Source organism: Podarcis filfolensis, assembly GCF_964270895.1.
Source record: "Podarcis filfolensis genome assembly, chromosome: 8".
Classification (NCBI taxonomy): Eukaryota; Metazoa; Chordata; class Lepidosauria; order Squamata; family Lacertidae; genus Podarcis; species Podarcis filfolensis.
The window spans coordinates 41,019,529-41,034,971 of record NC_139611.1 but is presented as its reverse complement, the minus strand read 5'-3'; the positions used below and the strand labels follow the sequence as shown (position 1 = coordinate 41,034,971).

General features: G+C 45.3%; 1 protein-coding gene across 1 annotated transcript; it reads right to left on the bottom strand.

The window, feature by feature from the left end:
• Positions 1-1,290: 1,290 nt before the first annotated feature.
• Positions 1,291-14,085, bottom strand: CYBA (cytochrome b-245 alpha chain). The gene is made up of 6 exons (XM_083629802.1): positions 13,942-14,085; positions 8,396-8,465; positions 5,897-5,971; positions 5,108-5,191; positions 4,264-4,345; positions 1,291-1,911 (listed from the first exon to the last, which is right to left on the bottom strand). The coding sequence occupies exons 1-6, from the start codon at positions 13,997-13,999 to the stop codon at positions 1,717-1,719; spliced, it is 564 nt and encodes a 187-aa protein (XP_083485928.1). The 5' UTR covers positions 14,000-14,085; the 3' UTR covers positions 1,291-1,716.
• Positions 14,086-15,443: the final 1,358 nt, after the last annotated feature.

The following is a 15,443-nucleotide window of genomic DNA, read 5'->3' as shown; positions in this document are numbered from 1 at the left end:
GGTTGGCCACCATTACCTCTTGTGGGAGAGAATGTCAAAGTTTTAACTATGCACTGTGTGAATAAGGACTTAAAAAGAATCTGGTGGATCATGTCTGTAAGCCATCTAATCCAGCATCCTGTTCTCACAGTGGCCAACCAGATGCCCCAATGGGAAACTCGCAAGCAGGACCTTAAAGCAACAGCATTCTTCCCCACTTGGGATTCCCAGCAAACAGCCCCCAGAGACATACTGCCTCCAACAGAGGATGTAGCCATGATGGCTCATAGCTGCTGATAGCTTTATCCTCCCGAGTATGTTATTTACAACAGGTAGCCAACATTAAGCACAGGTAAACATTGGGCATATGGAGAGCTAAGTTGCATTTTGCTACAACTGCCAAGGTCCACTAACTCAGAGATGGGCAGATCCCTAGATTATTTGCAACAGATAGATTTCTGACACTCAATTGTTCAAAAATGATAGCAAGAATATGATACACAGAAGAATATGATTATTACCGGTAAATCAGATTGCTGAAATGAAGAAAACATGGGTTAACCAGTAAAGGATAGTTGTATGGCAGGTGTGTGAGTTCAACTCAGTTCTGGTATTTGAAAAAAAATGTCTGGGTTTAGGAACTGCTTGGTAGCACCACGTTCTTTTAATTTTACGCTCTGCTCTTTGCACCTGGTTCCAGTGTGGTGTAACGAAAAGTGTGTTGGACTGTGACCTGGAAGACCAGAGTTTGAATCCCTCCTGAGTCATGAAGTTCATTGGGTGACACTGTCTCTCAGCCTAATCTGCCTCACAAGGTTGTTCTGAAGAAAAAGTGAGGAGGGAAAAACCACGTACACCACCTTGAGGTCCTTGGAGGAACAGGTGGTATAGAAATGTAATAAATGAATAAATAACCTCAGGGATCTAGCAAAAGACAAATTAGTTTCCTCAAGCCTGAAGTCTGACCTCCACTGCGGTACCTGGAGCCAGTCGCAAAATGCTGGTTCAGAAAGCATGAAGCCAATTACTTCCTTCACTTCACAAAAAAGCAAACAAACCCAAACACATTAACCCGGAGATGACCTGCATATACAAGTACAAATCTACACCTGAGTGGCTGTCCACCAGGTATTCTCACAGCCTAATTTAGGAGGCAAATAATTTCTGAAGTTGCAATTGCTTGAGAGCCAGGCTGCTTTGCCAATTTATGGCAGTCAAGCCAACCAGATCATGCATATGTATATATAAACCACGGATGTAGAAAACCCTGAGAAAGTGAAACAGAGCAAAGAAACGCAACCATACAAAGAAGACAACCAACCAACCAGGTAATTTTTATTACAAAGTAAAAACATGGGGAATCCTAGAGAGAACGGAAGGTTCCCCATGAAGAAAAGAGAAAGCCATTGCCACTCTCAGGATGCCGGCTGGAGTCATCCCTGCCTAGAGCTTCACAATTCTCCAATGGGTATTCTGGAGACGAACAATATGGCCGCCGCTGGGCCCTGTTGTGAAACAAGCATGGCAGCTACCTGGCCAGGAACAAACTGGGGGAAGTGACAGGACTGAGGAGAATCTGGCTTGTGGAGAAGCATCTGTAGAGGCAGACAACAGAGATGGAAGAGGAGGACGATATCCGAAGATCAACCACAAAATGGCCACTCCTCCCCCACTGCTCCGAGCACAGCAAAATAAGCCCCCTCAGGCTCCTTCGAGGGCACCAGCCCGGCCTGTCATTCATTCAGCCTCGATGACAACAGGCAGCGGGTTATCCTGGGCTGCAGCTTCTACTTCGCCCGCTTGCTTTCTGCGAGCCTCAGCCGGAGGCCGTGGGGGTGGGTTGGTTGGAGGGTGTTTAATTGTGGCTCCTATTTGTAGCGGTTCCCGTTGCCTCACTTCAATGGGACGCCACTCCTCGCCACGGATGGCAGCCTGGAGGAAAAAGCCCAGAGAGGTTTGAGGAGGAAAGGGTATCTCAAGGAAAAGACCCATTTTTATTTTTATTTTCTGCATGCACATGGTCCCAGGTTCACAGGAGCATCTGAGGCCTTACACAAAGTCAGACGAGATTAGCTGAGGTAGCTCAGAATTGTCCACATTGACTGTCAACAGCACCTCAGGGCTTCAGGCAAGGCTACATTCCTAATTCTCCCTGGAGGCGCCACATATAGAACCTGGAAACTTCAGTATGTAAAGCAGATGATCTACCACAGAAGTAGGGCTGGGTGAGACTCCCACCTGAAACCTTGGAGAGCCACTGCCTGTCAGTGTAGACAATACTGTGCTAGTTGGACCAATGGCCTGACTCAGGAGAAGGAGCTTCCTAAGTTCCCTATATTATCCTTGCCATAGCTCAGAGGTTGAGCATCTGCCTTGCATGCAGAAGCTCCTGGCATTTCCAGGTAAGGCTGGGAATCGTCCACTGCCTGAAACCCTGGAAAGCTGCTGCCCATCTGTGTAGATGATGCTGAACTAGAGGAATAAATGGTTAGACTCAGTATAAGAACATAAAGAACCTAAGAAGAGCCTTGCTAAAGGCCCATCTAGTCCAGCATCCTATTCCCACAGGGAAATCCTCAAGCACAACCTGAGAACCTGAGTGTGTAACAGCACTTTCTACACCAGCAATTCCCAGCGACTGATACTTCAAGGCAGAATTTAAACCCTGATGCAAATCCCTGTTCTGTCAAAGACTCATTCTGTCCATAGCCTCCATTCAAGTCACATCCCTCCCACCCCAGTCGGTCGGTCTGATGGCAATGTAAGCCTCGCTGAGTTCATTGCAGAGACACTGTGTATTTTTTTTAAAAGTTGTTTCAGTTTTTCTTGATGCCGTTTATGCATCGATGGACCTGCATTGTATTTTTGTTCAATATTTATTTTATTTTTTCTTTTGTATCACGTTTGAAAACAAATAATAATGATTTTACAGGAAGAGGGGAAATGTGTTGAATCTTTACTAGAGGAAAAATGAGTACATTTCTGCCTTGGAGAGACTTATTACTATTATGTTGTATCCAATGTAAGTCATGCTCAGAGTACAACCATTGAAATTAAGGGATGTAACCATTTATTTCAATGGGTCTACTCTGAGTAAATGTCAGTTGGATACAAAACATTTTCACTATTCATTTCTGATTATGGTTATTTGATTTATTCCCTGCCCTTCACCATAAGGTCTCAGGATGGGTTACAGGAATCTAAAAATAAATGTCATTGTGAAGAGAAGAGTGTGAGTCCTAAAAATACATTCTCTCAGGTGCCAAAGTCCGGGGTAAAAAGCTGAGGCCTCAGCACTTTTAAAAATTGGATATCTTGTTAGACTCAAATAAGCGATAGCAAATGCCCCGTTAAGATTCAACAAGCTTTTTACACCACATAAATTATACATATTCTACAAAAACTTATAAGAAAATGAGATACTAATACAATATCATCATCATCATCATCATCATCATCATCATATTTTTATTGCTTTTATATCCCACCTTCTTCTCCAAGGAGTTCAGAGTGGCACACATGCTTCTCCTCCTACTCCTTATTCAAGACCCACAACAACCCTGTGAGGTAGGTTAGGCTGAGAGTTGGTAACTGGCCCAAGGTAAGCCTCCTGAGTGGGGATTCGAACCCTGGTCTCCCAGGTTTCTTTCATCCAACTCTCTAATTGCCACACCACACTAGGCATCATAAACCCCAGGATGTACAACGTCATTTCTTGCTCCACCATGAAATACTGGAATATGCTCAATTATCAACTTGAAGTAACATATTTTGTATTTAAAGGTAGCATGATCTCTGACCAGCAGAGGGAGCTAGAGGGCTGTTAGCCATTCCTAGGCTCTGAAGCAAAGGATTGCAGGAAGGAAAGGTTGCCTTGCAGATCCAGCAGCCTAAAACCACCAGACAGCTGAGCCCTGGATCTTTGCAAAAATTATAGGGGAGAATCCTTTTGTGCAAACTGACTGAAGCTTTAAAACAGGGGCGACTCTGTTTTACAAGAAACTCTCAGGACAAGGACCTAATAATCCTCCGAGACCATTCTCCCCACAAAAAAACAAATATTTATTCCATTTTCTCCTTGACTATCTTAAAAGGACATCTAGAGCGACACTGTGGTAAAATGCACATTTATTTAAATTTAACTCATCAATCATTCAGTTTACTAAACACTGGATGATCCATTAGATATAAATCATTTTAACTATTTGACATCTTTGTATATATTATTACTGTTGCTGCTGTTAATTCAGGAGTCAAATGGGGGTTGTGGTGGGGGCTGCTTACCAGTAAGTAGATGCCGCTGGCAATGGCGAGACAAACTGTGCCGAGGATCGTGGCCAGTAAAAATGCTGCTGGAACGGCCAAGCTGCAAAAGGAATAAGTGAGAGAGATTTATTTGTCTTTGTTTTAGAGAATCTATAAGCCACTTCTCACTTCTATGATAGCTTATCAAATCAATTTACATATAAACCATAATGCAATGAACTCAGCAGAAGGATGATGGGGACAAAGATAGAATTAGTTGGCTCTGGCGCCACCTACTGTTGACCTCTCTGCCTTCTGCCCTATCAGTCTCAATGAAATATGCAGAGCATCACCTGTGTTGCGCCATTCCTTCCAAGAATCCCAGCAGTCCAGCTAGGCAGTCTCCTCCCAATGCCTGGATTTATGTGTGGAATGTTTTACTGCCGTCTTGTGATGCTCTAATGGATGCTGGTAATAGGGTTCCCATATTTCAAAAGGTGAAAATCTCCCCACTCACCCCCAGACATTTAAGGGATTTCTGCCCAGACACTTGCTCTTTTTTTAATTAAAAAAGGGAGAATGCACTGTAAGAAGGAGGCATGACCAACATCTTATGACCGTCTTAAGATTCAATTGAGTAAACAAAACACCCAACCACATTGCAGAACCAAGGAAAGGGGACCCACTGTAATGCCCCTCCCCCCCACCACATCCAGTTAGGACTTCCATGTGAGTTTCATGTATGTGGGTCACACACAAACACACACGTCTCTATAAGACTTGAGCATCAGTTAACTGGAGAGAGAAAGCAGAAAGTTTTGTCTAATTTCCCCCCCAAATACTGAAAAGGGTGACAAGTCAAGAAGTGGAATGAATTATTTACCATATGTGCAGGAAAGCCCGGACGTAGTAATTCCTAGTGAGGGGTCCAAATGCCTTCACGACAGTTGTGAAGCACTTCTGGCCACTGTTGGGGATGGGAGTAAATAGAGAGAGTGCAATGACAAACACAGATTCTAGTTGTCAAAGGGTTCTGTGATACCCAGAAGCTTGCTCAAAAGCCATACTGAATGAAGGAGGCAGACCTAACCTTTTGAAACTACACTGATTTTAACCAGAGAGTTCCCGAGCTCAAGGAGCAGGGCTTTGTCTATCTTTGGATACAACTGGATGCCATTTTGAAGGAAGATGGCAGGCTGACCCTTTCAGAAATGCGCTGAACGTAACCATTGATTTCAAAAGTGTGCTGGAGTTTTGGGTTCTTAGAATTCCCAAGCAACACCAGGTACAAGGCTGCATAACTAAAATGAATGCCTATTTTGAAAGCCAATGTCAATAACAATCTTGGTCAAAAATGAAAAGGCATTAGACACCATACTTATAAAAGAATGGAAATGGTTTATTGAATGTTTACAAGTTGTAAACAGATAAGAACATTGGCAGGATTATTGTAATGCAGTTTCATAAGAGTAGATATTTAAAGTAGATCAAAAAATGATCAAATTAAGTTAATTTGGATATGCAGAAGATATTAAAGATAAATTTAAGGAGCCACAGAAATAGGGGGAAGGAAGTCAAGTTCTGAAATGTTAGAATGACTGTAAAATTATTGAAATGTATAAACCTGAAAATCATAAATAAAAATAAAGCATTTTTTAAAAAAGACACTTACCACCGCTCCATCGTAGATCCCTTTTTCCGCTTCCCCCTCGGGTACTCCAGCAGGCATATAAAGACTCCAGCAGCTCTTTGGGGGAAAGGGTTAAGGAAAGGGGGGTATCTCTTTTGTGCCCCATTATCCTAGGAAAGCTTTCTCCCAAGTAGCCCCTGATATCCAGGACAGCCCAAAATCCCTCCTTTGCTCTGTCCCGGGAAATGAGAGAAGCGTTTTTAAAAATGTATATATGTTATGTTATGTTATGTTATGTTATGTTATGTTATGTTATGTTATGTTATGTTATGTTATGTTATACAATTTGTGTGTGTGTGTTTCCAACACAAAAAATATTTCCAAAGTCCCACTAGTGACCTGGAGGAAGTTTGTATCTTAGCAATATTAAGCCAAAGAGCCAGTTCACACATGCAGCACACATGTTTGTCTCAACACAATCTTTCCTCTGTGTGAGTGGGTGGAAGAGGCATGGAGAGAGATCAGTTTGAAGCAGACTGTACGCTGAGGTAAAGTCTGCATCCCTTTCTGCAATCACTGTGGTTGCAAACACAAAAATTTCCCCAAAATAACAAAACTGAAACGGCTGCAAGCTATTTCAGGCTGTACGCCCCTTGAGACCGAGACCTGTTATCTGTAGGGGAGCATGCAGATAGAAAACGCTAGACAAATACTAGGGTCACACCTGCACGTTTAGCTCACTTTTATGCCACCATAAGCAGCCATGGCTTACCCCCAAAGAATCTTGGGAGGTTTGTTTGTTAAGGGTACTGAGAGATGTGAGGAGAACCTTCTTCCCCTCACAGAGCTACAATTTCCAGAGTACTCTGAGAAGATTGGTTGTTTAACTACTCTGAGAATTGTAGTTCTGTGAGGGGAAGATGGAATCTCCTAACAGCTCTCAGCACCCTTAACAAACTACAGTTCCCAGGATTCTTTGGGGGAAGCCATGACTGACAAAGTGATATAATAGTGCCTTAAATGTATGTTGTGGATGTGGCCTTCAAAATGTGACTACAGTGGTACCTTGGTTTGCATACGTCTTGATTTACATACGTTTTGGATTACCAACATGTCAAACCCGGAAGTGCGTGTCCCAGTTTGCAACCGTTTTTTGGATCACAACCCATTTTGGGGGGGATTACCAAAAAATTGGATTACCCCCCAAAAATTGAAAAATTGGAGGCCCCATTTGCGAAAGCGCTCCTTGGGTTACAACCTATTTTGGTTTACAAATGGACCTCCGGAACTGATTATGGTTGTAAACCACGGTACCACTGTATGTGTATAGCCTGGATCAGACTGAGATTCTCACACATAGGCACCAGGAATCAGATGAAGGAATAAAATGGCCCTTGTGCCTTTAAGAACTGGTTGTCAAATTTGCTTTCCCCCTCTTCCTTTCCCATCCCATTCCTCTTTACCTTTGTGCCATGTCTTTTAAATTGCATGTCTGTGGGCAGAGATGATCATGTTTTTCATTAATCACACCTAGGTTGCTCTGGGAGTCTTTTCAGATAAAGAGTGGAGTAAAACCACTTTAAGCAAACACCAAAGTTTTGAGGGAAGTAGAAGAACAGAAAAACTGGACACATGGTCCAGGGACAGGAGAGAGAACAGACCAGGCTGGATTTCATACTGGTTGGAACTCATCAGGCCAAATCTTTGCAAATTCTCTGCTTGGTTTTATCCCCCCACTACAACCCAAAGATCGGAGGAGGATACGGTCATTTCCATTTCACCCTTTCAACAGCTCCTGCAAACAAAGCCCCTCTGACTGCTGTGTTACACGTGGGAAACTAAGTCTGAGAAGTACCAAACTGCACAAGGGCATTTGTTGAGTCTCTGGTTGAACTGGGGGAGAGCTTGATCTCACAGACTGGCAGGCTCAAACCCACAAGCAGCAGGATACGACTCCATGTGCACATTGCTCCTTTGCACAACCTACAAACCAACTCAGCCCTTTCTGCTCTGCCCTTTCACCAGCAGCCAGTGACTGGCTATGGAACTGCAACTTCCTGGACAGCATTTACTAAACAGAACCTACCTTCTTCCCTCTTTTCATGGTGCAGCTACAGAAATTCCACATTTTGCAATCCTCATACTTCTGCAGAACGCCTGCATTAAGCAAAGCGACTATTTTTTATTTCCTTGACATCATTTGGCCAATGGAACCTTGCTTCCACCTCTTGTTAAGTGCTGGGAAGTGACCAAATTGTTCAGTCACAGAAATTCCAATTTTGTAATCACTAGATTTCTGCAAGCACACACACACACACACACACACACACACAACCAGATTAAGAAAAACCCCAATTTATTCCTGCTGTACCATCTGGGGAACTGGTCAAAAGGAAGTTGGACTAGATGGATTTTGAAGTGCCTCCCACCTATTTGATTCTGTGATACCAACAGAATCACAAGGCATCTTGCTGCTACAGAATCCGGGGGGGGGGGTTGAGGGGGGAGAAGAAGGGAGAGAGATATCATATGGAAGGATACATTGAATAGGCTGCAAACTGCCAGTTTTTGAACTGTCCAGCAACTGCCACGATCCCACCAGTCACTAGAACTAAAAGGGGGAGAGAAAAAAACAACAAGCTTACCTACCGGTAACCACAGTCCACCACAAATCAACACTGAAAAGAAAAAATGTAACGAGCCCACAGCTCACAATTCATGGTGCAACATTTATTGATGTATTTATTACGGGAGAAAAATAAATGAAGAGCAGAAAAGCCACTTAAAATTAGAGAGTCCGTGTGATGCTGTGCAGTGGCTGGTACAGGGTGGGCAACCTCTGGCCAAGGGGCTTTATGCAGCCCTCTCTGTTTGCCCCTTAGCATTCTCCGCAGGCCACACTGTTCCCCAGTCCTGCTTTGCGTGGCTTGCAATGTGTCCTTGATCTCTAGTAATGCCTCTTACTTGCCTACATGAAGGATGGAGTGAGCTGGGTAGGTAAGTGTGTATGTAAAAACTAGCCTGCTGTGCCCAAAGTAAAATCTGCATCTGCTGCTCTGCCCACTTTTGGCTCTGGCTCCGCCCACCATTGGCATGCGGCCCTCAGATGGTTTCCCACAAGGAGATGCGGCCCTTGGACTGGCAAATGTTCCCCACTCATCTGTCAGAGAGTGTTGCACTGGGACCAGCGGGACCCAGGTTCCATTCCCTACCTAGCCATGCAGCTCAGGGAGTGTGGCCTTCCCCACAGGATTGTTGTGAGGATAAAAGCAGCACAGAAATATGCACAAATGCTCTTTGGCAAAAAGGCACGTTGAGAAACAAAGGAAGGGCCTTTGACAGAGGCAGAGATTAACTCCCAAAGAAACAGCCATTCCCCACCTCCAGGAATTCCTGCTTCTTAACTTTCTGCTTTCCATGAATGAAACTCTGTGCATGTTCAGAGGAAACTTTGTCTTTGCTATTTCACTGAAAACGTGTGAGGGCAAGGAGGACCCATAGCAGCAGATAATAATCTTTTGTGCTGCAAGGCATTCTTTAATTGCTCACAGCACTTTTCACACATTATCTCAGCCATGCTCTTAAGGTTCCCTCAGGCTCCACACTGCCCAGCTTTGAATGGGGATGGGAAGCTGTTTGTTAAGAAAGAATTACTTGCTTGGAGTTGCCCAGTGAAAATGATTGGCAGTAGACTCAGGGCAGATAAAATGCAGGATTCCCCCCCCCCCCCCGCCACACACACAATACGTCATTCATTTGTGGAATTTACAGCCACAGGGGCTGTGGAAATGGCCCCTCACTTCAATGACTTTTAAAAGGAGAAGAGAGGCCAATTCAGGGGAGACTTATATCAACCGCAGACCACAACCCATGGTAATAGAGCAGACCACAACCCATGGTAATAGAGCTTCCAGGTTCAAGGGCAGGCTACCCTCCCCCCCACAAAAAGAGCTGCTGGGGAAGCAGAAGCAGGAGAGGGCTTTTATCCTTTTACACCCTGCTTGTGAGCTTCCCAAAGGCATCTATCTGGTTGGATGCTGTGAGAGGCTGGAATTCAAGACTTCTCCCTAGCTGGGCATCTAGACTGACCTAAATGAAACATCTCTTCTTAGCCACATGTTATGCCCCACTTGTGAAGAAGGAGGCTGTATTAATTTACATTTGTGACCTGATCTGACAGGATGGTTTCTTTTTCTTCTTATGTCCTTGTGGCGGAAGTCATCTGGTTGTGTTCCTGAACAAGATGAGATCAAAACTAAGAACTCCCTTAGTCTTGCTCCACACACCCTTTTCTCATGTCCTTCTAGGAGGATTAGACTAATTCACAGAGGAGGAGGCTATCAGTGGCTAAGAGTCACACAATGCCTGTATGCTATTGCCTCTGAGATCAGCTCATACCCTTTGTCTCTGCTGGTGCTTGCGTAGTCAAAAATGTCAGCCTCTTGGTGCAAGAGGGAAGGAGGCATCAGGGAAACTCCAATGTTTGCAAAAGTGGAAGAAATCTTTAGGGTGGGGGTGGGGTGCAGGGGGCGGATATAAGCTCAGGGAAAGGCCATAACCCAGGGGCAGAGCACCTGCCATATTCAACCCCCTTCATCTCTGAGCACAGATAGGAAACCCTGGAGAACTGCTGCCAGCCAGCGTAGGCAATATTGCGCTTTATAAGCCAAGTTTGTGGGGGGTGGGGAGGGGGCAGTTCCCATAGAGGCAGATTTAGGGCATCACGGCCAGTACCCCGCAGTGGGAGCCGAGCCAAGGGGGCGCCATAGGGAGTCACAGCTATAATGTAGTGCATGTGTAGAATGGGAGGCGATGGGTGGAGACATGCCAAATTTTGGTCTTGCGCAGGGTGCAGGTGAAAGACCAGAGTCTGCCCCCGGTTTCCACTGGAGCATCTGGTTAGCCACAGTGCAAAAAGGAGAGTGAACTAGATGGGTCCCCTTTGGGATCTAGCAGACAGGTCTCTTTCCTTTAGAGCCTCACTTCCTACTAGGTCACCTGACTGCAGGGAAATTCCCACAAGGCCAGTTTACCACCATCAGATCTTTTGCAAGGAAGAAGAACCAAGAAGTGAAACCTTCTCCCAGTCTGTCATTGCCTCACCACCTGACTGCTCTGGGGGGGTGTGGAACAGGAGCAAGCACTGATTTCATGAAAAAGTTTTTGCAAGGTGCTAGGTCATAAGCCCTCATCTGTCTGTGTGAACACACTAACCCAGATTAAAGGAACTTTCTCTGTATGTACGGACAACAAGCCCACTTCTGCAGCAAAAGCACTCAAGGCTGGGGCTGCTGGTTTCTCTGACCTGGGCAGCATTTCTTATTTTGTCAAGGGAGCATATGAGGCTCCCAGCGGCAAAGTCATTTCAAGAAAGCAGCCAGAAACAGCTCCCTTCTGCTGCCTCTTGTGTTTTGGTTCACAGGGCAACTGAAGTTTTAAAAAGCAAGAACTTGCCATGGCCGTGCCGCCAGGCTCTCCTTGTCTGAAAGGAGCCAGGCGGACATCTGGGATGCGTCAAGCAGAGCGCCAGATGGACGCATCCGAGCACACTTGAACCAGCAGGCCTGTGGAAGCAAACGGGATGTTCTGTGCACTGCTGTGATTACAGCACGAAGGCCGAACTATGCAGGAATTAAAGGAGCTGGCAAAGATGCAGGAGCTCCGCGTCATCTTAAGATACCAGCTTCAAAAGATCCAAATAATGGTGCAGTGAAAACAAGGAAGGGTCTTGTGGGAAATTAGAGACAAAACGATTTACTGTAGCATGCCATACAAATAAACACTCCACAAAGCTAGTCTATGAAAGTTTATGCTGCAAGAAATCTTTTTATCTTTATGGTACCATGAAATTCTCTCTTTTTAAAGATGCTGTCTGTTTAGGGGCTAAATGATATCCCAGGATTAATTGAAAGCTTTATCTGTGAACTAGATTTGTTTATTTTTAGAGTCTTGGCTTTTGTTTTACATAAAAATAAGACTGAGGGGCACACGCAAATCAACACAGGCTATGTGCCGATGCTATGTCTCTCAAATTCAACAACTGCACTTGCAGCCAGAAGTGCAAGTATTTGCACACAAACATACGTCCAGTTTTCACATTGCCTCAAGGCAAAACTATCCATTATGTTGAGAGTACGTTTTAGGTATGAAAGACGTACAGTACATAACAATTGACAGATGCAAAGCAAACAGTACAATGTTTAGACTGGGGCTGCGTACACACCTTACATTTCAAACACATTGCTTCCTCCAAAGAATCCTGGGAAACGTAGCTTATTCCCTCACAGAGCTGCAGTTCCCAGCACCCTTAACAATTTGCAGCTTCCAGGATCCTTTGAAGGAAGCCACACGCGGAAATTTGAAAAAAAGATTTGTGCTATCAAAGGTATAAAATATGAAAGTTGGATACATTTACACATTTCTGTTGAGTGCTCAGCTGTAGTCCCCTGGGTTCTGATTATTTATTATGTATTGAATTTATATCCCCCCTTCCTCCTGAAGGAGCCCAGATTGGCAAACACATTTTTTAAAAGTGTTCTAAAATAGTTAAAATGTTTTTTTAAACCCCAATTACAATTAAAAATATTATTTCATTTATGGATCTCAGGGTTGTCAGGAACAGTATCCTTCAGCCACCAAATGCCTGGGGTCCCTTTTGCTTATGTACAGGGGCTTGTCTCAAACAGATGCAGGATGCTAAGCAATGCGCCCAGTAAAAAAAACCTCATTTGGGATGTTTGTGTCCTGTCCGTTTTGATAAGAGTCTCAGGCTGCTTCCAAACAACCTATATATTGAGGAATCAACCTGATTTGTTTGTAGGAAGATTATATGTTGCTGACTATTTAATGAACATTTATTCTGTGTGCAGGGAAGTCTGGTCCATCAAAGCAAATGTTACCACACACTTTCCCCATCAATTTCCTTACTGCAAGAAGTCCTATTGAGTGATGCTGGCCAACTAATCAGCCCTAATGATTTTGAATATGGATACACAATATGGCTCTTGATTACTCCACCTTAACTAACAGGAAAATGGAAGGCTATGTGCTTGCAAATGCCCTAGCCTGCACAGATCACTCCTGGGCTAATGGCAACATCAAGTTTCCTTCCTTATTTTCATCCACTGCACTTCCTCAAAAGGAAAGCACAAAAATCTCCTTGGTTCTGATGGTCACAGCCAAGCCAGGTTAAAGTCCTTTCCCCTCCAAAAATCTAGAAGTCTCCTTCGCGCCCCAATTAAAAAGGATGCCCCCATCAAAAAAACAGGAGGGTGTTATGTGTTTAACATAACCACCACAGGGCAGGTGAACTGCTCTCCCACACAGCAAGGCAATACATCCAGGAGAGAGAGTCACAACACACACACAAACCAGATGGCAAGGCAGAGCTGAAACTCTGTTGCAGTCACTATGCAAAGTCAAAGTTTAAGATTTGGTTCCATCAAGATTAATTTGAGATTACTGGGGAATAGGGCATATCATTGCTGGCCATTGACATACTGGGAATTTCACAAAAGCACGTTTAATTGGAATGCTCAATGTTTAGGAACAAATACATTTTATTTCTTTATTTTTTAAAAAGAAGGGAGAACTTAAGGGGTTGATAATTTCAGTCTTGGCTCTGCAAACTCACAGGCAGGCTCTCTCTCGCTCACATTTAACCCGGTCCCCCTGCTTTCCCCAGCCCAAAGCTACTCCACTAAAAGATGCGCCCCAATATTTTTAATCTCACCCCACTCAGGCACAAAGCAAATGGACTGAGGCTATGGAGCCCCTTGCAATGGGCAAGGTCTAGATTCCTTCATTTACTCTGGTTTAACCACACCACGGTGGGGGGAACTGGAGGAGGAAGAGAGGACTCCCGGGCCACAAACCTGCCGGAGGGACTCGAATTCTTTCGCGAAGGAAAGATTTCGGGAAGGTGGCTCAGAACAGTTTCTAACCTGGCATCGCCGCTTTTCCTTGCCTGGGGCGACAAGGACACGCTGCACTTGCTCAGGGGCCCTTTTGCTCCACTTGGCAAGGAGTGATACTGGTGTCCATCCCCCCTCCCTCCTCGGATCCCCCCACCCCCCAAAAGAACTCACTCAGGCCGGAGGCCAGCGCCTGCTCGTTCGCCCACATGGCCCACTCGATGCCCCCCATCGCGCCGCGCTCAGCTGCACCGAGAAAGTGAAGGAGGGAGCCGGCTGCTGGGCGGACACCTCTCCCCCCCAACTCCCCTACGTCCCTTCCTGCTCCTCCTCTGCGGGCCGAGCCAGAAACGCCCCAGAAGAGCCCGGCCTCCGCCAGTGTATCCCTCCAGACACGCGTCTCGGCCGTCCCTCCCGCCCCGATTCCCACGAAGCGCCGCTGCGGCTCGCTCCAGTTCCAAACGACGCCAGCTTTCGACTTGCACAGGATTCTTCAGCTCAAGAGGCGTGCGGGGGAAAACTGCGCCAAAAAAGTTCACACAACTCACCCTAATCATCCTCAGCATAGTGTAAAAGAACCACGTGAACGCAGCCCCTTAAAATTGATTCTCCCCGCCCCCCAAAAAGCAGTGGGATGTTAGATGCTGTTGAGAACACTGTAGAACTGAAACCATTCCAATACTCTACTTTTATTAACCTCTTCATATCCAGAACCCATCACATCACTGGGATCCGTTTTATTTACTGAAGATATTTTAAGTGTTTTATGCCTTGGGAGAAAAGATGACACATGAATTTAATAAACAATGAAAAGTTGAGACAGACAAAGAACTTATCAGCAGCACCCCTTTAAAGGAGATGCTAAGCTTTGCATCCCAAAACTCCGAAGTAGGGAATCAAGTGCTGAAAGCTGCAGGATAAGGCCAGGAGAACATAAGATGTGCTTCAAAATTGGCAGGTATAAACAGGAATCAGACAAGAAATGAACTTTGTGCAACGGCTCTTGGGGAAGGAGGAGACTTTCTGCTGCTAACTGTAAGCAGAGGGGAAAAGAGACTTCCTCTCAATTGCCAGGAACTGGATTGACCAAGATCAGCGTTCACCTCCAAATGCAGTATCCAAATAGGAGGGTTAATTGTGGGACACTGAAGGCGGAAGGGCCATAGCTTTGTGATAGAGAATCTGCTCTGCTTGCAGGAGGTCCCAGGTTCAGTCAGCATCTCCAGGTAGGGTTAGGAATGTGCTATCTGAAGCTCTGCAGAGCTGCTGCAAGTCAGTGAAGACAAGACTGAGCTAGATGGACCAGTGGCCTGGGTGCAGTAAAAGCCAGCTTCACGTGTGTTGTAGAGCAACCACACTAGTTCAAGAGATCCAGCCAGGCAGCACGGGATCTGCAGCCCAAAATTTGCCTGGCTCGTTCAAGGCCGTATTTGAAAAACTGAATGCTCTCCAGTTGCCCCAAAGTCTGCATGGCGTCTTCACTCCTTCCCACACAACATGCCTCTCTCCTCCCCTACTCCATGTGTGGCAATGGTTCCAATTCCTTTTGTCTGCTTCTTCCTTCTTTGTCTCATTCGCTCCTCTCCTAAGTGCTGTAAGACCTGCACCAGCAGATGGTACTTTCAGAAGGTGGGGAGAGAGGCCTGCTATCACTGCCCTCCCCTACATTTGCCGTT